This window comes from Zalophus californianus, chromosome 12, assembly GCF_009762305.2.
Source record: "Zalophus californianus isolate mZalCal1 chromosome 12, mZalCal1.pri.v2, whole genome shotgun sequence".
In the NCBI taxonomy this organism is placed as follows: domain Eukaryota; kingdom Metazoa; phylum Chordata; class Mammalia; order Carnivora; family Otariidae; genus Zalophus; species Zalophus californianus.
Window position 1 is genome coordinate 40,974,800 of NC_045606.1, and position 25,054 is coordinate 40,999,853.

At 38.6% G+C, this 25,054-nt stretch overlaps 2 protein-coding genes and 1 pseudogene across 16 annotated transcripts in view; 2 read left to right on the forward strand and 1 right to left on the reverse strand.

The window, feature by feature from the left end:
- ICA1 (islet cell autoantigen 1) overlaps positions 1–25,054 on the reverse strand; it is a 143,815-nt gene that overhangs the window by 28,206 nt on the left and 90,555 nt on the right. For all 15 annotated transcript variants that reach the window (XM_027574354.2, XM_027574344.2, XM_027574352.2 and 12 more), the window contains 3 exons: positions 14,655–14,780; positions 13,522–13,620; positions 1,644–1,738 (listed from right to left, as the gene is read on the reverse strand). In XM_027574354.2, the coding sequence (XP_027430155.1) occupies positions 1,644–1,738; positions 13,522–13,620; positions 14,655–14,780 (320 nt within the window). The remainder of the gene's footprint in view (positions 1–1,643; positions 1,739–13,521; positions 13,621–14,654; positions 14,781–25,054) is intronic.
- Positions 9,419–9,963, forward strand: LOC113911603 (H/ACA ribonucleoprotein complex subunit 3-like). Its single transcript, XM_035723357.1, has one exon. The coding sequence runs from the start codon at positions 9,419–9,421 to the stop codon at positions 9,611–9,613; it is 195 nt and encodes a 64-aa protein (XP_035579250.1). The 3' UTR covers positions 9,614–9,963.
- Positions 16,960–17,076, forward strand: LOC113912135 (annotated as a pseudogene).

Genomic DNA, 25,054 nt, shown 5'->3' on the forward strand with positions numbered 1-25,054 from the left:
AAAATCTTGCTAAATTTCCATTTTGCATTTAAAATAGTTACTGAATTACACTTTTTGAGCTTTTAAAAATGAAGTACTAACATAACAGAGAAACCTGAAATTAAGGAGAACTAATCGAGACAATCTCGGGTGGTTCCTGAGTGAAGGCTAATACTTTGATTGCAGTAACATATATGGGTGAAGAGAAAGTACCAGAACTCATTCCAGGTCCTGCCTATTACTACACCAGGAGCCATGGGCAGTCCCTTCACTTCTTTTGAGCCTCACTGCCATCATTTAAACAATGAGGAAATGTTGGCATTGATTACACAAAGGGTTGTCGTGAGAATGAGTAGAGAAAACATGTAACAAAGCACCTGACATTGCACTTCGTATATAGTAGAGCTCACTAAAGGGTACTAAGCATTACTGTTATTACCAGGAATAGGTTAAACTGCTTCCCCCTAAAATAGTCAATTTTATTAGTTTCAGATCATATTCTACAGCTGTTCCCACAGTGAAAACCTTTCTTTGTCTTACACTAACAGAATTTTCTAGTATTTGCTTTAATTAAAAAGGCTTGGGGTGCCTGGGTGGCTCAGTCGGTTAAGACTCAGTCTGACTCTTGATCTCAGCTTGGATCATGATCTCAGGATCTCACGCGTTGAGCTCCATACTCAGTGGGGCGTCTGCTTGAGATTCTCTCTCTCTGCCCCTACCTCCACTAAAAAAATAAATAATAAATAAAATTAAAAAGGCTAATACTGGCAGCAAATACTTCTGTGGGACAAAAATATGTATTTGAAACTTCAGAAACACAGTAAAAATACAAGCCAGTTTTACCACACAGTTATCATCTAAATTTTTTTGTGTGGAGAGAGAATCCCAAACGGAGGTAAGGTAATCCACTTTTCCTAGGTCGGCCAGTTCAAGACTAACCCTGTTCCTGCAAGCCCTGATATCTCAATAGGAAAGGATTCACACTGAAACTTCCTTGCCGACTGGGATCAGGACACATCATGCACCACATATGTTGAGAAATTTGTCTCAGTATGTAACATGACCGGAGGCCCCTTCTTTGTAAAGTGGCAAGAAATGGAGATGGAGCAGTCACTTTCTGCACTCTGCTTCACAGAGGAAAAAACAGAAGGTCTGAAGAGTAGGAAACAAAATGTCAGAACCCAACACTTTTGTATGATAACACCTTAGTACTCGATGTCTCCTGAGGCAATTTCATAGGTTATTTCCTTCTACGAGAGAAAAAGTCGGGGGATTTCCGATCTGGGACAGGATTCTGTAAATGATGGTAACAAAAGGACCAGACTGGGTCCAGAAGCCTGAGAGAGCAGAAAGCTGGGGCTGAGGCCACCAGACAGAGAGTCAGAGAGCACCGGAGATGTGTGCCTTTTCTCGTCCCAGTCAACTCCTCACAAGTGTGCTCCTTCTAAGACCCAAGAAATGGGTCTCTTACTGGGATGAGTCCTGGCTGAGCAGGACTATGTGCAGGCCAAGTCTGGGCTTTATTTTAATACATCAACCCAGAGAAGTGAGGAAATCAAGCAACCGGCCTGTGTTTGAGACCCCAACAGACTTGGTCAGTGAGGACTGTGCCGCCCTTGCCTGTGGAAATAAAGATTTTGCCAAGAGAGGCAGCCATAACTTACTGCCTTGGCTCTTCCACGGTGTCCTCTGCACTTTCCTGCTGGGTGATCTTCCTTTCTTCTTTCTCAATCAGTTTTTTCATAGGGTCTTGTAAGCTCTTGATCATGATAATGAAAAGGAAAAAAAGAGAGAGAAAGATCAATAAAAAACTCAACTTCCTCTGGTCCAGAAACCAAACCTTGAATTCAAGGTTTGGGGAGGTTACCTTTGATCCTATTAAGTAGACAGAAAAGAAATTTTAAATGTTCTCAGACCCATCCAAGAAATACTAGCCTACAGAGGAGAATTGTTTTGCCACTAGATTTATGCTTTCCCCTTTGTGATAAGTTATTCAAAAGAAGGCCTTTTGGCTATTGCTAACTTTATTTTCCATCTTTAACATGCAGCAAAGATAAACATTCTGTTCTGCTTGCAGCCCACACACTGACAGAGTAGAAGTTTTCTCCCCCAAAGATGAGACAATTTCATTTTATTTTTAATTTTGTGATTTTATAATCTAAAAATAGCTTTTGAAAAATAAGAGAAAACAAAACCTTTTTTTAAGAAAAAAAATAGTGGCTTAACATATTCTGACAAGTTAACTCCCACGAGTGGACAGAGCAGGTGCATCCAAATCTTTGTAGATTAAAAATGGGCGGGAATCTTTTTCTGGAACATAATTTCTTGGAGTTATTGTTCTCAGGTTTTATTAAATATTTAAGGAAAGACTTTTTTTAAAAAAATCCAGTGCCTAAAAACTGTACACCAGCGGCAAAATCTGAAAAAAGCAAAACATTTCCATAATAACTGAATAATGAGTTATAAAAAGAGATCTCTACTTGTGGTTCTCATTAAACCACAAACCTACAAATTACACAAGAAACATCTCAAGATACTTAACCTGCTTATAATCTTAGAACCCTTAAAATCTGTCCTTTGGGCCTTCCTGTCTCGTCATCCTTCCCCTTCCCATCTTTCTCTTCTCTAGTGTGACCCACACACAGAAGGTGGCAAGCACATTCCCTACACCAACTCTGACAGATTTGTGATGTCTAGCTGCAGACTGGATGGAGATGGTCTGGAGACAGAGTCTTTGCAGAGCAGAGCTATGGCGGATGGCAGTGTCTGCTGTGGATGCCAGGTGGACACTGGTGTTATGCTCTGTCTCACTCCTTATACAAAATAATTTCCCTATAACACCCAAGCAACCATGTTACCATTTTCCCTCAAGAACCCACAGTACTTCTGTATTTCTTTCCACTTCTAGTCTAAACCTGTCTGACTGATTTGAAAGATCTTCTAAAATGTGATCCTCTCCTATCTCCCAGATTGCTTCCCATTGGCTTCCAAATGGGAGCTTTCCATTCACATAGGCCTGTCTCCTCATCGCCTTCTATGTGCTAATTGCTCCCTTCCTATCTTTGTTCATTCTGGTTCTTTACCCAAAAAAGTTCTACCTATTTGTCCACCCTCAAAAGTCTGATCAGTCTTTGCAAAGCCCAGATCAATTCCCGGTATTTTCCTTAAAGCTTAATTCACTAAGCACGCCAAATTCAAGAAAGTCCTTCCATCTTCAAAGTGTATTTACAGTCCTATTCACATTTGATTAGATCTATTCTGTATTATGTTTTGTTTCTTAAAAAATATTTTTTAAATTAGAAAAATAATAGAACCACATGTAGAATGCTTGGAAAATTAAAAAGGAAAAACTACTCATAATTTGATTTCCCCCCAAAATTAGTTATTATTTGCATGTATTTCCTTTCTGGTTTTTCATACTCATACTACTTTATATAATTGGAATCATTGCATATAGATGTCTTCTTAAGCAATATAAGATGTGTACATATTTCATAATAAAAAATATTCCTCATCAGAGTAGAGAATACAGAAAAGATTTTATATATCGTAAACATTCAATATTAAATTAAAATAGGTAAATATACATTCATTCACCATTTTTCTAACATAAGGTCAAGGTTTTCTCATTGAATATATGTGCTATGATTGTAGTTCTGAAGCATTTTCTTGCATCCCAAAGGTATTGCCATCATTGGTAATAACTATTTCTGGACATTTAGATTAGTACATTTAGTCAACAAATAGTTTTAGAGCATTTACCAAGAGCCAGGTGCTGTTCTGGGTGCTGGAGATACAATGGTGAACAAGACAGACAAAATTACTAGTTAGTGATGGCTCTAAGGCAGGGAATTAACATGGGTGATACAAAGTGACTGGGTCACTACTTCAGTGAGCAAGAACATCCTCTCTTGGAAGTGACATTTCAGCTGAGAGTCAGAAGACACGCAGGAGCATCCGTGTGCAGCTCAGGAAGAAATGGAGGCCTGAGGGCAAACGCCTAAAGGAAGGAATAGCTCGGCTTGGTGGAGGAACAAAATGAATCCACTGAGATTATAATGTAGAGGGCAAGAGTACAAGTCTTAGGAGATCAAGATACAGAGGTCAGCAGGGGTCACACAGGGATAACATTTCTTTACCCACATTCGTCAATATTTAACATTGTGCCCCACTGGCTTCATCATATTATTTTGCCCTTTATATCTCTCCAATGCATGACAATGAAATGGGATCCATGATTATCAGCTGGACGGGGAAATGTGATAAAGGACATTATTGGAACAAACAAGGCCACTGGAATATGGACTGTAGTCTAGATGTTCTTCTTTTTTAAAAATCATATACCCCAAAGCATCTGGTAAAAGCTGGGCGTGCGTGTGTGTGTATTTTGGAAATATGCAACCATAAGGAGTTCAACAGATGTCAAAGACTTACTCTTTTCAATAGATCTGCCAATCACAGCATTTTATTCACACACAGACAGACACACAGACACACACACACACACACACACCCTTCCAGCAGCTTTATTGCCCATAGAATGGTCCAACCCTGGTCAAAGTGAAGCCGGGAGTATTTTCAGCTGAGGTTCTGATGGCCCCAAGACACACTTTTCAATTCTGTGACGCTTTGTCCAGGCCTCCTGGTTTGCTCAATTATCTTCTCATTGCATTTCCTTTTTCTCAATCAGCACTAGGCAGGGCCAGGACATGTCTGCTCTCAGCCGGCTGTGTCTAGCTGCCACAGTGCTTGCCTAAGCCCCTGAGATGCCCTTGACAGCTCCATGGTTATCATCCCTTCTGTCTCCAGCCCCACCTCCCCTCATAACCACACTCCAGCAGCTCTCAGACAATCCCTTTGTAATGTAAACCACTCCTTCCTTCTTTTCAACCCCTTCCCTGTTGGGCCATTAGCAGGGACTCAATTGTTGGCTCCCTGTCACCACAATCACAGTTAAGTCACTATTGTGCTTCACCAACAGAATGGCTACAGTTCCAATTGCTACTTTATTATTAGTAATTCCTGTTACCATTGCTCCTCTCTTCCTGCTATTACCATTGTCCCTATAACCATTTGACTGTTGCCACACAAGAGAGGTGCTAAATATGTACGTGTTTGGTTGATAAATTAATGTACCTAAGGTTAAACTTTAAGGTTAAAAATTATAGCTCTTTAGCTAGAAAATTCAAAGCCTCGGGGAATAATAGTTTATAGAACCATAAGCAAAATTAATACTGAACACCTGGGCTTATTTATTAAATATTAGAATTTTGAGCTAAGGGGAATCTTGTGTGGGGAATCTATCATCAGCTTTACTGAGATATAATTCATGTACCATAGAATTCACTCATCTAAAGTATACCATTCAATGGTTTTGGTATAGACATAGAGTTGTGCAACCATCACCACAGTCAATTTTAGGATATTTTTAAGTGGCATCTTTTCAAGCAAGAGAGACTTTTAGATCAAACTGAGCTAAATACTCCTCTATACAGCAAGGGTAAAAAACCACAACACATATGGAACCTGTTTCTTACAAATATGATAAACAATATAGCTAATAAAGAAACTTAGAGGCACTTTGAAACATCACAGAGGATGAATCACGTCCCCTTTCCTCTCTCAGCACTAGTTCCTGGGTGTGGCTGTCCAATACAGGATATTCTACATGGTGAACCAGTGCTTCTCCAAAGTTTGATGAAAAGGGCTAAGTGGGGGCCGCGGTGGAGGTAAATTCCTTAAAGTATTTTAAAGTCCACAACTCAGCTGAAAATGCTTAACCCTACAGCATCTGTAAAAGTCAGGGGTGACAGCATTTTCTGTGTGACATGAACACCTGCTCAGGCAAAATGAACCTAAGAGGCCTGGCTGATTGCACAGACAGGGGCGGCCATCAGATGGAACTATTTTGAATTGGTGGCTGATGGAAGCCACATTCAAATCCACGTCCAGAAATGAGACATCAAAACACTCTGTTTCTAGAGCCCAAGTCCAACTAGGTCCTTCATTAAAATCGCTTGTGAAAATCACTACGTATTAGCAGCAATACAGCATCGTGCAAGAATAAAACATTTTGTACAGAGGAAAGAATGTTTTTAGACTAAGTAACCTTTCTCTGTTTAAGGCTGCACTGACATGCTAATAGTTTCCATCAATGCTTAAATGGTTTCAGGAAGCACACACACAATATATAAGATCAGCGTGACAGAGGAAATGCGCAGACTGAGCTTGCGAAAGTGTCTTAGAAAGGAAACAGCTTAATATAATAATGGGAGTTACTACTTCCTGTATTAGGAAAATAAAAGCAAGAGCAACATTCATCTGAATGAAAGCAAAACTACTCAGCAAAACAAATTTCACAGACAAAAGGCTAGCAGCCAGCCCTAATATAATGACCTAAGTTTAAGTTTAGCCTTGACAATCGAGTGACATTTTCTCTAATCTTTAATTACAACATTTAATTTTCTTAGGCTACTTTCCATTAATTATACTGTATGCATATGAAGGTGCCAAGTGATTGTCTATAAAAGGAAATGGAAGTGCTGAAAATAGTGAGGCATGGTTAAAAGATGGTGAACTCAGTTGAGTGTGTGTATATTTGTGTTTATATAATTGGTAGCACATGAGGAATAAAAAGCAGAGGCCAATGATGTGTATGAGACACACAATTCATGGACGTTTAACACACGTGGCCTCCCCACCCATGCAGTTATAAATCTCTAAAGATACTATATAAGGAGCACTGTTAATCTAGGACCAGAAGGTACTCTTGAATTGTACTGTAGAACAAAAAGTAAGATTAGAGAAAAATAAACACAATCATAAGTAAGATATATAATCTTGTTCTTTAAAGATGGAAAATTGTTACTGGGAAGACATCACAGTGTCCTGGAAAGAGATGCACTATGAAAATAGATCATGTAGTGCTGGGACATGGAAAAGGGTCTTCACTCCTTGGGGGCTTCTGCTCACCCCCCAGAACAGTGGAGTTAATGACAAGTATACCTTCCTTGGAACGCTGAGGATTAATGTAGATAATGCTTCTGCACAGTACCAAGCTCATAGTGAGCAATCAAAATGTGCTTTTTTATCAACAATTTTTAAAGGTCTAAAAGGAATTAGATGTCTTAAGGGCTCATCTTGTGTTAGGTACTGCACTCCATGTTTACATATCTCACAAAACCCAGATAAACACTGTCTTCCTGGTTTCCTGATATGGAAATGGAGACTTAGGAGAAGTAACTTACTGAAGGCCATTCAACCATGAACAGGCAGAAGCAATATTTGATTCCAGGTCTTCTACAACTAGTTAAGAAATAGTACTGAATAGCAGAGCCAAGAACATTTACTGAACTCCTTCACATGAAGTGCCAAAGGAGATTAAGGAGACTACTCCAAACTCTAAAAGAAGGGTCCTAGGTTCCTAGGTATCTGAGGGACTAACATACAGAGGATGTTTTTCACCTATGTGCAAACATTTCAAAGTGTTACTTTTAACTGAAAGTTTACAACTTTTTAAAGGTGGCCCTTGTGCCTTCTCCTGCCCTCCTTGCCTCATAGCTGGAAGTACCCCCTTGAAGAAATGACATGTGGCAGAGTAGGAAAAGCATGAGCATCCCTGTTCCCAGGGCTTTCACATCCTGGGCATGTGGCCTTGGACAGATGACTAGACCTATCTGAGCTTTGGTTTTTTCATTTGAAACATAGGGGGAAAAAACCCAAGTAGACCCAACTTCTCAAGGTTATTTGAGGATAAAATATATGCACTTTCTATATATTAGTGCTGAACCTAACAGTATTATTAATTATAATATCCAACCTTGGCACATTAGAGTCACGCATACCATGACAAATTCTCTGAGACGTTACTTCACCTCACGTTTAGCAGAGTTTCTGGCATTAAAGAACTGCCCACACAATGATAATATTTTTCCATTCCCCTCGAATAAAAGGGAATGAGAAACAGAGGATGGAGAGGAACCTTACTGTTATGAGGAGAGCCTGAGCTACCACCAGCTGCCTGGAAGAACCAATGCCAGTCATCACAAGGGATGGATGAACTGATGATCAGCCACACTCTGGCTTGTCCACCTCAGACTACAGTGGTGGCCATGGTCAGCCCCCCTGCCCCCTCCTCTCCCATGGACTTGGATGCATCTCAATTTTGCAATGATCTGGCCTGGAGCAGCTTCGGGGAAAAAAAATCATTCTGCTAAATGCTGTGTAAAGTAATGACACAGAGAAAACTTGAAAGTCTACAAGGATATTCTGGATGCTCGCCATGAATAATTGCCATGTTGGGACTGGCAACTAAAATAGCACTGCAGAGATATTTACCCAATTTTCATAAAAACTATTATGGCTTTATTTTCAAAGCAAGTAACTACAGAGCCGTGTGGCTTGTTGGTAAATGTTCAAGTGATTAACTGAGAAATGTGGAGGTGGGTGGAAGAAGGCTGTTAGGCATACAAATTTGAGAAAAACAAAATTTAGAGAAGGATGTTTTTTGAATTGTGAAAGCTAAAAGCATTTTGTTCTCCAGAATGATGTTCCATATAAGAGTGCTAAATCCTAGACCCCAAGAGAGAAGAGAGGGAACATTGGCACATCTGTTTCAATGGTTATTTTTGAACATACCCAAAGTTAGGTTTTCAAATTCGGGTTTCCTTAGTTAAAATCCTGGCGCAGGGCAAAAGCCAGTTGCAAAGTCAAAGTACATTTTTTTTAGAATTAGCCCTGTTGCAGAGTGGGAAGCCTCCTTGCCTTTCTTGCTTGCGGGCCTCCCCTGCCCTTTCCTATCCCTGGGGGAATTCTCTCAGCCCAGACCAGGGCCTGCAGGGCCAAAGCACAGGTTTGGAAATGGAGCTGCCAGAGCATCTGTGGGAGTCAGAGAGGGAGTGGGTCATCCTGGGCGAGGTCTGGGATGCCTATCCCACTGCCATTCACAGCCTTGCCTGCGAAACTCACTGCAAAACTAATCATCTAGGGTAAAAACAGAAAGGAAGTAACTTAAACTAGGCTACAGAACCTGGCAACCCAACAAAACCCTCTGTATTGATACTACCAATGGCTGTCTTCTGGATCCACTTTAGAATTCTTGATAATTCCATCCCCATGCCCCCCACTGTGGGATCACTGGTACCACCACCACCACTACATAGCTGGCAAGTGTCAGAGCTAAAGTTAAAGCCAGGTCTGGCTGTCTCCAGAGCTTCTGACCTTACCTACTTTGTTTTATCATATATCCAGAGTAAAACACCTGGCTTTCCTGCTAAAAACACTGGAATGGGGCACATCACAGAACTCGATTTTACTACTGGCCATTTTCATTAAATACAGGCACTCTGATCTCTTAAAAAAAAAAAAACAACAACAGAAACACGTGAGACCATTAGAAAGAGCAGCAGACAAAATTAGAATTTCTGGCTTCGGTGTGGTCATGTTTCTCCAGTATTACCTCAACGAGCAGGGAGACCGAGTCTATACGCTGAAGAAGCTTGACCCTATGGGACAACAGACTTGCTCAGTGCATCCTGCTCGGTTCTCCCCAGATGACAAATACTCTAGACACCGAATCACCGTCAAGAAACGCTTCAAGGTGCTCATGACCCAGCAACCGCGCCCTGTCCTCTGAGGGTCCCCTAAACTTCATGTTTCTTCTGCTACCCCTCAGAGACTTTCCGAAACCAAGCTCTTCAAACTGTGAGCATTGAAGCCTTCTTAGCACCCTTGCTCTTTGGAATCCGGTTTCATCGTTGCCCTTGATCATGCTTGTGTAAATCCATCATGGTAGCATCCTCCTTTTGAATCACTGCTAGGTTATTAGAATGATTTGAAAAGCAAAAACAAACAAACAAACAAACAAAAACAACAGAGAAGGATATGCCTTCCCCTCAACCAGCTCCCAGTGGGTGTGTCCATTTTTTCAAAGGGCCCCCAGTGCTCACTTCTCTATAAAGACATCTAACTCAACCCACATAAGAGGGGAGAAAAGACCACTAATACAAATAGAATTTTAGATTTTTCCAGGGAAAAGCCAACTCGACTCCACAGGGGTATTTTACTTTTGCTTTTGTTTTTGTTTTTGTTTTGCCTTCTCTGAAGCCTGTTTTGGATCTGTGGGGAAATGTGTAAGTAAATGGCATCCTGGAAGGATGAAGTAAACACGACCACATCTGAGGGTTGGTAATTTAAGACAGGGCACTGTTTTCCTACAGACAGCATTTCATTTAGCTTTCTAAAAAAATGCTTTTAAACTCATGGTGTAAATTACTTTCTCTAAAAAAGTGACAGTGCTTTTGAGATATGGCTAGAAATATTCCATTCCTATCTCCATGACTATTTCTACCATGTGAAAGGCATTCTCAGATGATTTGGAATCAGTATAAAATTAACATAATAATAACCCATGCAAAATACCTATGTTTAGTAGTATTTTAACGAAACAATAAATGTTTATTGTTTGAAAATGCAAGATTAGAACATTGCTTCTTTTACTGGAAACCACTTAAAAAGATGGTTCTCTCCACTTTAAATCTGAGCTTTGCTGCATTTAGATTAAAAAAAATTGTAGTATTAAAAAAATTTTTTGTAATATTAAATTTCAATGCTAAATTTCCCATAAAGTTAAAATGCTACAAAAATCTCTTAATCATAAAATTTAAATGATGAAGGATTATGTCAATAAAGGTACAATTAATAGAACCATATCAGGCCTGAGTGAAAAAGCAAGAGTTGTCACATAAAACATCCCCACAAAATATTTGCAAAATGTCAACATAGTCACTTGGGTATTTTTCAAGTTGTAAGAGGTGGAGACTCAATTCATTTTTACAATAAAATTATTTTGGGAAAGAATGACACATATTTTCTAGAGAAAGGTTCATTAGAAATAAAACTTAAAACTTCTGGGGCATGAGTTATATCCCTGTAATTCTGCAGCAGAAGTCTCTCCCCTCCAAACAGGATGCATCGAGTGTTTAACACATTAATTATCATCCTTCATCAAGCATAAAACTAACAGTCAGGAAATCCAGCTGCAGTGGCACAATTACCAACACTCAGAATACACCCCGCAGCAAAGAAAACAAATGGGTTGCTTTTCATTAACAGAGCTTGGCAAACCTCTCCAAAGACAATGTTTTCTTTCTAGCCAGAGTCCCAAAAGGCATTTCAGGGGCTATTTGCTTAGGTAAATCCAGAGAACAAATAAATTGTGAAAATATTTATTTAAATTTCAAAATAGCCATTATCAATATATAGTGCCATTCAGAAGAAAATGACATATATTGAAAATGACTCAACCAAATCAAAATCTTTTAAATACAAGGTATGTTTAAAAAAATACATTAGTGCAAGAGGTTGCTAAGTCAGGTAATATCTTCATGCCTGGTGGTAATACACAAGGTATTAGTGATTTTCATTTTCATGTTTTGTGACATACAAGATGATATGTAACATGTCTCTATGTGTGCAATAATGAGCTGTGTGATAACAGGATTCTATTATATAGGTTTAGGTCCATATCAAGAAAATAATTAGTGACTAGCTTGTGATTCTAATATAACATCATTGAAAAGTCTAGACGAATAGCATTCTAGAAAAGTAATAACAGCCTAGTTTAGTCGGTTGATTACTGGACACTTAACATTCTTACTATTACTATAATTATATTATACCTCAACAGATATATTATTTCTACTGAGTTTATATTACAATTAAACCATAAACTGTTACTTAAACCATAATTTAAGGAAGACTCTGGGGATGTAAAAGGCAATGGATAGTCATGTGCCCAAAATATTTGTAATTATATCCTGAACCACTGCCATCAAACTTTCACTAAATTCTCTGCCCAGAAATCCTCTAACATAATCAGCTTGATTCTCTCTGCAGGATAAATATCATGGCAACAATTAAAGAGCCATATTTTCCTCAACACGGGAGGCCAGAGCGACACATAAGGATTCTTCCATGCTTGTGGCACAACTTCAATTTCATATTGTACTTTATATGCAATTAACTCAAACCTGAACTTCCTTTAAATCGTATTTGCAGAAGATATCATTCCATCTTCCACCTAGCTGATTTGAGTTACGTACAGTTGTCTTTCAAAAGACAAACTCTGAAACTGTATTTATTATAAAATAAAATCTGATGCACATACACACCCTAAAACCTAAAACTCTACCTTATCAAAGAATAAGTGACGGGATTATGTTTAGTCCTATGTAAGAAATGTGAAGAGTGAGAGTTGTAATAATTTTAATCAACATGGCTTGGTCAGGATAGCTGCTTCCTAAGGTGCTAAAAGTGGGCAATAAATTATGGGGAAGGAATACAGTCTTACCAACATTGGTGATACTGATGACGTGATAAGAAAGGCTTTGGGTTCACTGGATATAGATCATTTGGCTGGACAAAGGACGATACCTAGGAAATAAAAAGTCCTTCCCCTCAAATGCTTCAGTCCAGCCGACAGAGCAAAAAAGGGGCACATTCTGAATCCGGTTACCATGCCGCATGTCAGCGAGTGCCAATACATGAGCAAATGACCAGCTGACGGGAGGATTATGAAGAACAAACTTCACTGGCCAGATGTCCTGTCTGGAGTCAGGGCAGGTGCATCTCAAGGTGAGTGAACTGTTTTGGGTTCCTCTTAGGACTTTCATTTAAAGGGCCAGGGTCTTAAAGGTTTCCGTCTTAGTACTTTTATAGATGCAGTGACATTATAAACATCTCAAAATCAGAGAGGTGTTTTAAAGCAAAAAAAAAAAAAAAAAGGTTTTTTAATGTTTTCTCAAGCAAGGCGATGAGTCATTTACAAATTACCTGAAAAATTAGAAGGAAGGTAATTTCAAGGTATTAACAAGTTCTTTCCTGGTCTTTTTTTACCCAAAGATATGACCTGGCAACAAAGTACCTAGCGTTCTCTCATTCTCAAAAATCCTTTTGGAACCCAAGTCACTTCCTTCTCGACATGCATTCTCCCTCAGCAACCAAAATGATTCCACCTTCAGTTGCAATCCTGAAAATCAGATATTTGCATATAGCCCCTCTGAGTTGAGAAATCACTGAGTTTAATGTTGCTTTTTCGACTGGAAAATATTCCTGTAGTCTTATGGAAAAATCTAATTCTGTATTAGATGATACTCATAGAATAAAATGACATTTGTCAGAAGTAACAGAGGAAAGACAAATACCTTTCCAAGTGAGCATATTTGAATTTAATAATTAAAAAGTTATGGAGTATACTAGACTTGGACAATCTTCCCTTTAACAACATCAAACAAGTCATTTAAAGAAACAGGACCAGTCCCCACAATTCACCTTCCAGTAATATGTACCCGAAGATTCCAGCTGTGTTTTTGTATTGCTGTGACGAATACTGATGCAAAAAAAAGACTATACTAGGGGGCATAGTTCCCTCTTTGACATTGGGAGTCTGTTGCAGTAATGATGATTGCTGCCAGGGACACTCTGTGATGTAAACAAAACATCACTTCTCATAAGATTTTCTAATGGCCTCTCTAGCTTTCATACCTTTAATGTAGTGAATTCATACGGTTGATAACCTTTGAAGCTCTCGTGGATGGCTGCCATAGTGTGAGAAGTTTTCTCCCAAAAATGAAGCAGAGTGGTCTGTAAGGAAAGAGAGTGCAGCTATTAATGTTTCGAATGCCCAGTTCTAGCCACAGGCCCTGGAGAAGGGTGCCCATCTGTGGCTTTCAAGGCCCTCCAAAACAGGATTCCAACTCATCCCTGCAGGCTCGTCTCCCATTATGCCCCTCTTTATACCTTGTATTTCAGCCAAACTCAATGCTTCCCAGTTCCCCCAAATACTGCCTCCCATGGCTAATAATGCTCCACCATTCTTCTCTCTGTTTTCTGTACTTGTCCCATGTGATCCATCCCCCAAAACCCAGGGATCATTACCAATCTACTTTTGTGATCCCTCCGCTGATTCGATTTGTCCCTCTTCAAAACCTCATTGGATTTTGTAGAACTTATTTCACTTAGCACACAAACCCTGCTTTCTCCTTGAAGTACAGAAAATATAGTCAGACTGTATGTACTATATCTGATTTCCTTCTGAAACTTTAAGTTCCTTGAGGACAGGGAATTTGGTCTTACTAATTTTTATATTCCCTACAACACCCAGAATTTGGCCTCCTACACTCAGTTGGTGCCCAAAAGCACTGTTGTTGGATATGAGTACTATCCTGAAGGAACTCAGGCTAGAAGGAGACAAAAATTAATAGTTCCTTGAATTATGACAACCTGATGAGTAGGTGACTGATGGTGCCATGGGAAGTAGAGGCCACAACGCAGAGTGAATTCAGAGGAGGCTTTCTGAAGGACGCGATACTCAGACCGGTACGTCAAACAGAGGGGACTATGAAAAGGTACAATGGAGGGGAAGGGCACTCAGGCAGATGGAACCACCTAAGTAAATGCAGGAAAGTGTGAAAGCAGTGTGTGCACAGGAAATAGCTAATATTCAGTCTGAGTAAACTGTAGGTCTACTAGAAGGGAGAGGGGTGGAAAGTAAATTGTGAGCCAGACATTCAGAACTTCATAATGCCCAAACGATAGTTTTAGCTCCAACACTGTCTTTCTGTCCCCCTAAACCTCGTAACATTCTTGGTTCACTATAACCAACAACACTTTGTTACCTGGTACGTTGCTAGCATATGAGACAACAGATTGCATCGGCTTGCTCCAAGAAGATCCACTTTCTGACACACATCCATCTTCAATTTGTCAAAGCTTTTTTTGGCAAGTCGTACTTGTGTTTGTACCTATGAAAGTAAAAGGGAGCTTTTGAACCACTCAGACTCTTAGGTGGTTAAAATTTGCCAGTGAGGGGAGACCCATAGTGGGCTTATCTTTCTCACACAAGAAAACACCTTTGAAAATTCCAGGCAAGCGAGAAGATCCTACAATATCCATTCTTTACCTTCAAAGGACTTCAACAACAGTACTGCATATGATGATTTCACAGCAGATTTGCCATCCTATTTGTCAGTCAAAAGTTAAAATTCCTCTCCTCTCAGAGCATTCACTGAGTAACCATGGTGGTGAGAAGTCTGGGAACATGCACGGTGGCAAAGGAATAACCTTCACCCTGTTGTTTGTTTCCCTATATTTCTTTGAAGCTGACTTCTGGTATATTCTTCACTCAGCTTCACTAATGCTAGCATCTTACATAGCACAGTGCATCTGTTAAAAATAAGAACTCAACACTGACACAATCCTATTAGCTAAACAACAGACATTATTCAGATTTGACTAGATTTCCCATTGATGTCCTTTTTTCTGTTCCAAGATCCAACCGAGGATACCACATAATAAGAGAATTGTGATGCAGCCTAAAAAGCTGATAAACTTTCAAGTTTTTATTACTGAGTAGGTACACAAGCAATTCTCCCTCTATCCCTCAGCCATGTAGTAGTTCAAAATGGAGGTGAGTAAAAAATTCAGAAATGTCAATTCTATACACTTGATAATAAAATGGAAGCTTTTAAGGGGTGCCTGGGTAGCCCAGTTGGTTAAGCCTCTGACTCTTGATTTCAGTTCAGGTCATGGTCTCAGGGTCGTGGATCAAGCCCCTCCTTGGGCTCCATGCTCAGCACAGTCTGCTTGTCCCTCTCCCTTCCCTCTGCCCCTCCTTCCACTCATGCTTGTGCATGCTCTCTCTGTAAAATAAATAAATCTTAAAAAATAAAATAGGTTTTAAAAATAATACAGCTACTTTAAAAAGGGTAAGTCAAAATTTCTCCTTCTTCTAATCTGAAGCATCATCACACTATATTTTAACCAGGGAAAGCAAGCCAAATACCACTTTATTTCAGATAATTCATGCAGTTGTAGTTAGTAGGTAGATAACTGGTAAGTAATGGTAAGTAATTACTCTGGGAGTAATGCTGACTCTTTAGTGATAGTTCTTCCATCACAGGATACCAGGAGGCAAGGGTGACATCTACCTTGATCACCATTGCATGTTTAGCACCTGGTGACCTGGTACAAAGCAGGTGCTGAATATATATTTGGTGACTGAATGAAGAAATTTTCCAGGCCATTTCAAAAGGTAAAGTGTCTAAGTACCATTTTAAGGTATAACCTATAAAGTTGTTTTAGAAATGATTTTATTTTTTAGTAAAAATAAACACAAAGATTATTGATATAAAACATTAATTTTTACCACTGATAATACTACTTAGAGTCACAGCCTATAAGATTATAGGACATTCTATAATAATAGCAACAATTGATAAAACTGTTACCATTTATAACAATTTAACAATTGAAGCGATTTAACAATAGCTACAATTCACAATTAATACAATTGATACAATTGAACAATTAATACAATTCACTTACCACATGCCAGCCATTCTCTTTTAGCCTCTGTTATTACCCTCTCTGACTGCTGAGGGTAAGAGGATTCATCTGGGGAAGTAACTAAATGAGCATGGCTGCCATTCTAGATTAGCCTGCCTGACTCCAAAGCCACACCATTCTGCCTCTCAAGCAACTTAATATTGGTCACTGGAAAATCAAGAAGTTCGAAATTATGATTCTACCCAGAAACCCAAGTTTCTCCTGTAGATTATATGGAATTGGAAAACAACGAGCCAATGCATTTAACACCATTTTGATAGAATTAATATCCTATATGAATAGAGTCTTGTATCTGTAACTATATAAAACATTTTCTAAGAATTCTTCTGTATCTTTGGTCTACAGGTCCGGGAAAACCAGAGAAATGGAAGCCATTTAGCTGCTCCCAAACTGACCACACCATGAGCTTAAATAAATCCGGGAGTTCAATCATTTCCCACTGTAGAGTGGAGAAACTCTAGGCAAAGATGCCTGGGAGCACAGACTATAAAATGAATTTAGAATTAGTTAAAAGTAGTGATTTTCTATCTTCCTTTGAGAGGAATAAGGAGACACAAAAAAGAAAACCCAAGTTCCAGCTTTGCACAGTGGCAGTATCGTAGCCCATGAGTTTATCCGAGGCATGATTATTGCTAATTGAAAACCCAAGTTCCAGAGGGAAGAAATGGGAGAATGTGAAGAGAAAGATGTCTCAAAGCATCTGAGATCCTCACTGCAAGCCCTCACTGGTTCACCAGTTGCTCAGGCCAGGAAAACTTCCTCAATGGGATCCTGAGAGGCATCTGTCTCCACCCTTTTCTTCTGAAGGAGAAGGAGATTAATATGGGTATGAACTTTCACATATGCATTCATTCAGCACATATTTGGTGAGCGCCTATTATGTGTCAGGACTAGTGCTAGGTACTGGGGCCTCTATAAAGGAATAAGACTTGTAGCAATGGGTCAGTAAATACTTATGAATGAATACGCTTAGGAATAAGGACCCTCTAGTATTTCAGAGAAGACAAATTAGCAACTATATTATAATGCAATGGGAAAAATACAACAATAAAACTAAGAGCGCAGAACAGGGATTGGTTAATGCTGGGGGTGGTGTAGGGCAGGAACGTAGGTTGATGTCATTAAAGCCCCAAATACTGGCCTCCCGGTATCCCCACCCTTTTCCCTTTAACTTTGTAGGCTCCTCCCACTCTGACTCGGGGCTTGGCATGTGACTTGCTTTTGGCCAGTGAGATGTTAACAAATGTGATGAAACTGGAAGCTTGAAAAAAAAATGCTAGCATGTTTCCACTTTCTTGCTTCTCTGAGATGGCCATGAGAATATGCCCAGGCCAACCTGAGAATATGCCTAGGCTGGCCAGCTGGAGGGCTGTGAGAGTCTTGTGCAAGCGAGAGACACAAGGAGGAGAGCCCGGTTGCCCCAACAGATCAGCCTTTGGCCAGTGGACCCGAAGAGATTTGGGGGAGGCCACCCATGATGAGAAGCCCTTCCTGCCCCATAGCTGACCACAGACTCATGAGTGAGCCTAACAGAGACCAGAATTGCCCTGCTAACCCACAGACTTGTGAGCAATAAGAAATGCCTATTGTTTTAAGATACTGAATGTTAGAATTGCTTATTTCACAGCATTATTGTGGCCACAGATAATGGATATAAATGATCAGCAGGTGGGCAATAAAGGCTTCTGAGATGAGGGGGGGATATCTGAGCATGAATAGGAGTAAACAATAAATACAAGGTATCCACAAGACTGCCCTGCTAATGGGGAGGTTCGAGATCTTCTCATTAAATGCAAATTAATTTTGGGGGCTGTGGATTTTGCTTTTTCCTTTACGTAGATATTCTTTTATCCTATAAGAAAACTTCAGTTGCTTATAATACAAAGCTCATGCATTAATATCCTTTGAAATGTGCCTTAATTTATTTTGTTTAAATTCTGTAAAGTAATTTTAGAAACCTAGAAGAAGACTTCAACGTTTGACCCAGTGAGTTCTGAAAGGCCATATGCTTTGTGTGTCAACAATGATTATTAAAATACTTAATGCACTGCTGAGTTTCCAAATGTTGAGTCCTTTCCCTGCCAAACAAGGAGGATGTTACACTGTTGGGCATTTTGAATATGGTAAAGTTCATTTAATATTTTGTGCTCCATGTCTACTCTCTAAAACACATTTCCAGTCTGCAGCCCAAGGACAAAGCACTGAGGACACAGTCAAGCATAGGCCACCATCAAGAGTCCAATTTCAAATGCCTCCAGATGCACTTAAGTGAAAAATGTTTTATTATTCCTTTCAATCCCAGATAAATTATATTCAATTACATCAACATCTTGAGGAGCTCCTGTGGTTCTCAAGGTTCTTTAAAAATATCTTCAGTCAAATAAATGTACCCTTTGTCTATTTCTTAGTTTTATTTCTGTTGCCCTACCTTTCTCTAAGCTCTAGGAAATGATCACGCATATTAAACTCCCTTTAGTGTGAGTCCCGCCTTCCCCAGGCTGCAGAAATTCAGTTTATCAGAAAAGGGAGCAATGTCTTCAGTGCCAAAACTACAGGGCATTCCTCTGTACTTATTTCTCCTAACCTGAAATTCTACCTCTTACAGCCCCAACTTGAATTACATATAGTGAAGTCAAAGCTATTCATCCTCTTATTTCAATCTGACTTCCCCATCCAGTGGGAAAGGTCTTTATATTACTCCATAACCAAATAATCTGAGAGTGGTTTTTAATTTTTTTTGTGTTTTCTTTCCTTTAAAAACAAAATAAAGCAAAACTACAATCCTACTCTTACATTTTCTTCCAGGAAATGACTCTGCCTTCCACCATCCACCCATCCAATCATTTAGCAAATATTCACTGAGTATCTTCTACATGCTGGTAGTAGTGAGTAAAACAGAGGTGCTCTCTGCCCTCATGGAGCTGACAGTCCAGTGGGCATTTTCATATCAGTGAGGGCATGATATCAAACCAAACGAAGGAAAGCCCCACTGCCCCACAAGAATGATTTAGCAAAGAATCTGACCAAGAGAATATTCTCCAAGAAAGCGGTGCTCAAATTCTATTCAGAAGGACTGAACATGATTAACTATGCAAGAATACTCCAGCAGAGAGAGGAGCATATGCAAGGGTCCTGGGGTGAGGGCAATAAGGCAGGTCCCTGAAAGCCAGTGTAGCTGGGTTGCTGAAGCAAGCAGAAGGACAGTAGGAGATGAGGCAAGAGAGGTGGGCTGGGGCACATTCTAGAGCACAGTCCTTGGAGGCATATACTTAGGATTTTAGTTTTTAACCTAAAAGCTACAGAAAAACAATGGAGGTCTTTAACCATGGGAGAGACAGAATTTTATTTTCAGTTCGAAAAGTCCACTCATTATAGTATGAGGATGGATTGGAGGAAGGAGAGGAGTGTAGATGAGGATGGATCTAGAGTCAAGGGGAGATATAATGGTAGCTTTAAACTTGGGTAGTGATACTAATATGGAGAAAAAAGTGCTCTGATTCCAGAGATATTTAGGAGGTAAAACAGGCAGGACCTAGTGAGGGATTAGATGTTGGGGGTATGGAGGATGGCTCCTATGGATCTAACCACTCCAAACCCAGCATCATCATCTAATTTGCCTTTCCACCAGATGTTTCTACTCATATCAACTTCTCATGGACACCTCACACCACATCAAAATTCTTGGTTTCTTTCCCAACTAGCTCTCAATACTACTCCCTCATTAAAACTGATTTGTTCATATTTTCCTCTGAGGCAGCAATCCTACATCCAGGGAAAATTTTCAAGATCAGAGAATATAGCAATTATTTCTCTTGGCTTTAAGGTGCCACAGGAGAAAGTCTAGCCCGTCTGAAGTCACTTGGAGAACAAAAGGTCAGGTATTTGGCTTCATTAAAAGAAGATCTTCTTTTCTGGCCAATGAACCAAGACCTCTTGAGGGTCAGAGAACCAAACACCTTCCTGAATCACTTTACTGTATCACTTGATTGCATCATATATTTAGCCATTGGTGGCAGGAGCAATTTTGACACTGTATTATGCATGAAAGTATGTGTAAGAGACTGTGTGCCCCATGCATGTGTGTAGGCAGACAACTGTTAACTTACGAGTGATCTGTTTTTTGGTTTTCCCTCAATAAAATCCTCACTCCGTTTTGAAAAATCTTCTCTTTATTCTAATCATGTGGCTTAAATGGGAGCTGATACATCCTTTTATAGGGCATTTCTCCACTCCCACTGACTGGCCCAAGGATGGCCATCTTAACCCAAGTTGAGTCAATCACAACGCATCATGGTTGCCTGATTCAGGGAAAGGCATCTGATTCCAGCTGGATGAATCAGAGCCCTTTTTAAAGGATTTTTGAACTTGGAACAAGAGTTCCATATCAATGGAATAATACAGTGTAGTCTAGTCTTTTTGTGGCTGGATTCTTTCACTCAGCATAATCCCTTTGAGATTAGTGTTGTTGCATATGTTAGCATTGTGTTCTTTCTTATTGCTGAGTAGTATTTAATTGCATGGATACAGTGTAATTTGTATATTCATTTGGGTTTGGCTATTTTGAATAAAACTGCTATAAACATTTGAGCACAAGTCTTTGTATGGACATGTTTTCCATTTCTCTTGGGCAAATATCTAAGAGTAGGAATGTTAGATCTTTTAGTAACTGTGTATTTAATTTTATAAAAAATTGCCAAATTGTTTTCCAAAGTAACTATATCATTTTGCATTCCCGCCAACAATGAATCCAAGTTCCATTTGTTCCATATCCTCATTAACACTTGGTATTTTCAGTCTTTTAAGTTCTAGTCACTCTAATGGATGTGTAGTCACAGTCATTATGATTTTAATTTGCATTTTTCTAATGACTAAAGATGTTGAAATTCTTTTTATGTCTATTTGCCACTTGCATATCTTTGGTAATGTGCTTATTCAAATCTTTTGACTTTTCTAAAAATTAGGCTTGTCTTATTATTGAGTTCTTTATATGTTCCAAATATAAATCCATTATTAGACATAAGCTTGAAAATATTTTCTTCAAATCTTTAACTTGCTTTGCAATTTTTGTCTTCTCAAGTTTTTTTAAAAAGTTGATTTTATTGAAGTGTAATAGATATACAATCTCCTATTAGTTTGAGGTATACATCAGAGTGATTGAATATTTTTGTACATTATGAAATGATTCCTACAATAAGCCTTTCATTTGCTTAATAGTGCCTTTTGAAGAGAAAAGTTTTTAATTTTGATTATATCTAATTGTTTTTATATTTTCTGGTTTTTGTGTCTTACCAAACCATTCTCTAACATCATAAAGATATTTTTCCTGTGCTTTTTCTTTGGGAAATTTTATATTTTTAGCTATTACATTTAGATCTATGACCCATTTTAAGTTAACTTCTGTAGATGGTGTGAGGTAGGGGTGTTGGTTCATTTTGTTTTCCCCAGAAGTAGATATCCAGGTGTTCCAGCATCATTTGTTGAAAAATTATCCAAATGCCCATTATATTGTCTGTACATTTTTGGCAAAAATCAAGGCATTATTAAGTGTGGATCCATTTCTGGGCTTTCTCTTGTATTATTTTGATCTATATGTTTATCCTTATACCAATACCACACTCTTGATTACTATAGTTTTATAATGAGTCTTTAAGTCAGGTAGTATAAATCCTATGACATTTCCTTTTTTCTTTTTGTTTTGGTTATTCCAAGTTATTCTTATTATATCTTTGGGACAGCTTCTCCATTTCTTCAAAAAAGCCTTGATGATATTGATAGGATTGCACTGAAGCTACAGATTTACTTGGAATTGACATCTTAACAATATCTTCAGACTGAGGAAAATGGTATACCTTTTCGTTTATTGGGTCTTTTAAAATTCTCCTAGCATTTTGTTTGGTTGATGTTAGTGCACAAGCCTTGACATTTTATTAAATTTATTGTAAAACATTTCATATTTTTTGAGGCTATCAAATAGAAATTTCAAGTTCCAACTGCTCACTAAAAATATGATTAATTTTTATAACCTGATCTTGTATCCTATGATCTTCTTAAATTCGATTATTAGTTTTAAAAGCTTTTTTTGGAGATCCCTTAGGATTTCCTCTCTAGATAGATAGATGGATGGATGGAATGATTGACTGAGTTATGGATCCGTGTACATATATCATGTTATCTAAGATTATAGGCAGCTTTCCTTCTTCCTTTCCAATTTGTATGTCTTTATTTATTTCTCTTGCCTTATTGTACTAGTTTTGATAATGCTGAATAGAAGCTGGTGTGAGCAAACATACTTGCCTTTCTCCTGACCTTGGAGCAGGGTGTGTGTGTGTGTGGGGGGGTGTTTAGTCTTTCATAATTAAGTATAATATTAGCTGTATATTTTTCATATATACCCAATGACAGATTGAAGATGTTCTCTTTTATGTTTAGTTTGTTGAAAATTTTTATCAGAATTGGATATTGGATTTTATCAAATGCTTTTTCTGGTTCCATTGAAATGATAATATAGTGTGGTTTTGGTCTTTTCACATAGCAAATTACGTTTACTCATTTTAAATTGAATTCCATTCCTTGGATTACCATATTTTGTCAAGATTATATTAATTTCTGGTAAAAGTCCTTGCTCTGAAGTCTATTTTGTCTAAATTAATATAGCTACTTAAGAATTATTTTGATTAGGGGGTGCCTGGGTGGCTCAGTCACATTGGGCGTCTGCCTTCAGCTCAGGTCATGGTCCCCAAGTCCTGGGATCAAGCCCTGCGTCAGGCTCCCTGCTCAGCAGGGAACTGGCTTCTCCCTCTCCCCTCCCCCTGCTTGTGTTCCTGCTCTCGCTGTCTCTCTCTCTGTCAAATGAATAGGTAAAATCTTAAAAAAATATTTAAAAAAATTCTTTTGATTAGGATTTGCAGGTGATATATTAATCTTTTTACTTAAAAAAAATCTTTTTACTCTTAACCTATTTGTATCTTTATATTTAAAGTGTGTCCTGAGACTAGACCTAGCTTAGTCTTTTTTTAAATCTAATCTCTAACTTATTTTTTTTAAAGATTTTATTTATTTATTTGAGAGAGAGAATGAGATAGAGAGAGAGAGCATGAGGGGGGGAGGGTCCGAGGGAGAAGCAGACTCACTGCTGAGCAGGGAGCCTGATGCGGGACTCGATCCCAGGACTCCAGGATCATGACCTGAGCCGAAGGCAGTCGCTTAACCAACTGAGCCACCCAGGTGCCCTTCTCTAACTTATTTTTATCCATTTTATCTAATAGAGCATGATATGAGACTTACAAAATATTATAAATAAGACAAAATGGTGTTAGTCTGGTGTTAGAGTGAATCCATTTGGCTTCAGAATAATCCCGATTTTTTCTAAATCCTTAAAGCCATTTATATTGTAATCAGATCTAAATTTGATGAAAAATCAGAGTGAAATTTACTATATTAAATTTTTGAGTTTTTAGTATTCCCTTTTACAAATAGGATAATTCTTGCTTATTGTGTAATTTCTACCATCTCTGATTTCTCAGAGCTTACTAGCAGTATTTCTGGATTTGGATACATAAGTTCTTTCTGTGACATAATCCGTCCAAGTGTATTTAAATACATTTAATATGTATTAGACACTTTAATAGACTAAGCTTCAAGGTTTCCTTAAGACTGACTTTCTATCTTTTCTAGTTTTAATACAACTTCCCTTAATGGCAATGAAAATACAATAGAAGTTTAGTAGTTCTGCTTTCTTTGCTCTCATTATTAACATTAAATTATCCAAAAATATATTTTCTAGTTCTGTCCACAGTAAAGGTCAAAAGTAATGGCTAACTTAGTATTGTAAGTTAGAAGTAATGAGAACTCATTAGAAGTAATAAGCATCCTAAGCACCCAGACCATGGTCTCTAACTACCATGTCTCTCTCTATTTTTTTTTAAGATTTTATTTATTTGATAGAGAGAGAGAGAGAGAGAGACAGAGAGAGCACAAGCAGGAGGAGCGGCAGGCAGAGGGAGAGGGAGAGGGAGAAGCAGGTTCCCCGTGGAGCAGAGAGCTTGATGCGGGACTATCCCAGGATCCTGGGATCATGACCTGAGCCAAAGGAAGACACTTAACTAATTGAGCCACCCAGATGCCCCTACCATGTCTCTCTTAAAATAACCAGGGATCCTTGTCAAAATGGCTGATTCTAGGGCTAGTGTAGGAAATATATGATGGTCCTAAAATATTTTGTTGTACAAGAAAGGAAGTTAGACCATTACCAGGATCATGTCAAAAGGACCCAAGAGTCAACCTGAAGAGGCTCTCACTAGCCAAAGTTAAGACAATTTGAGCATCAATAAAGTATTATTGGCAACAGTGAAGACCCATCAAACATATTCAAATCTATGAGTTCATAATGATACTTAAAAAGAAGGAAATGAACACACTAACTGAAAACCAAAAGACCTCATTGGGCACATGTTGAAAATGCCAAGTGAACCAACTCAATATTTTGACAAAGGACCAAACATTTATACCGCCTTTCCTGTCCAACTGTGCTGTAGCAGGATGACCTGATAGTTGATGAGGGAAAAGTTACTCATTATTGAACCATTCAAATTTATTAACAAAGAAGGAATATGTAATATATTAAACCATCTGTTCCCAATAGTGGGCCTATCTCCACACCACTCACAATAGT

Coding starts and splice junctions, on each gene's coding strand:
- LOC113911603 (XM_035723357.1), top strand. CDS start 9,419: ATGTTTCTCCAGTATTACCTCAACGAGCAGGGAGACCGAGTCTATACG.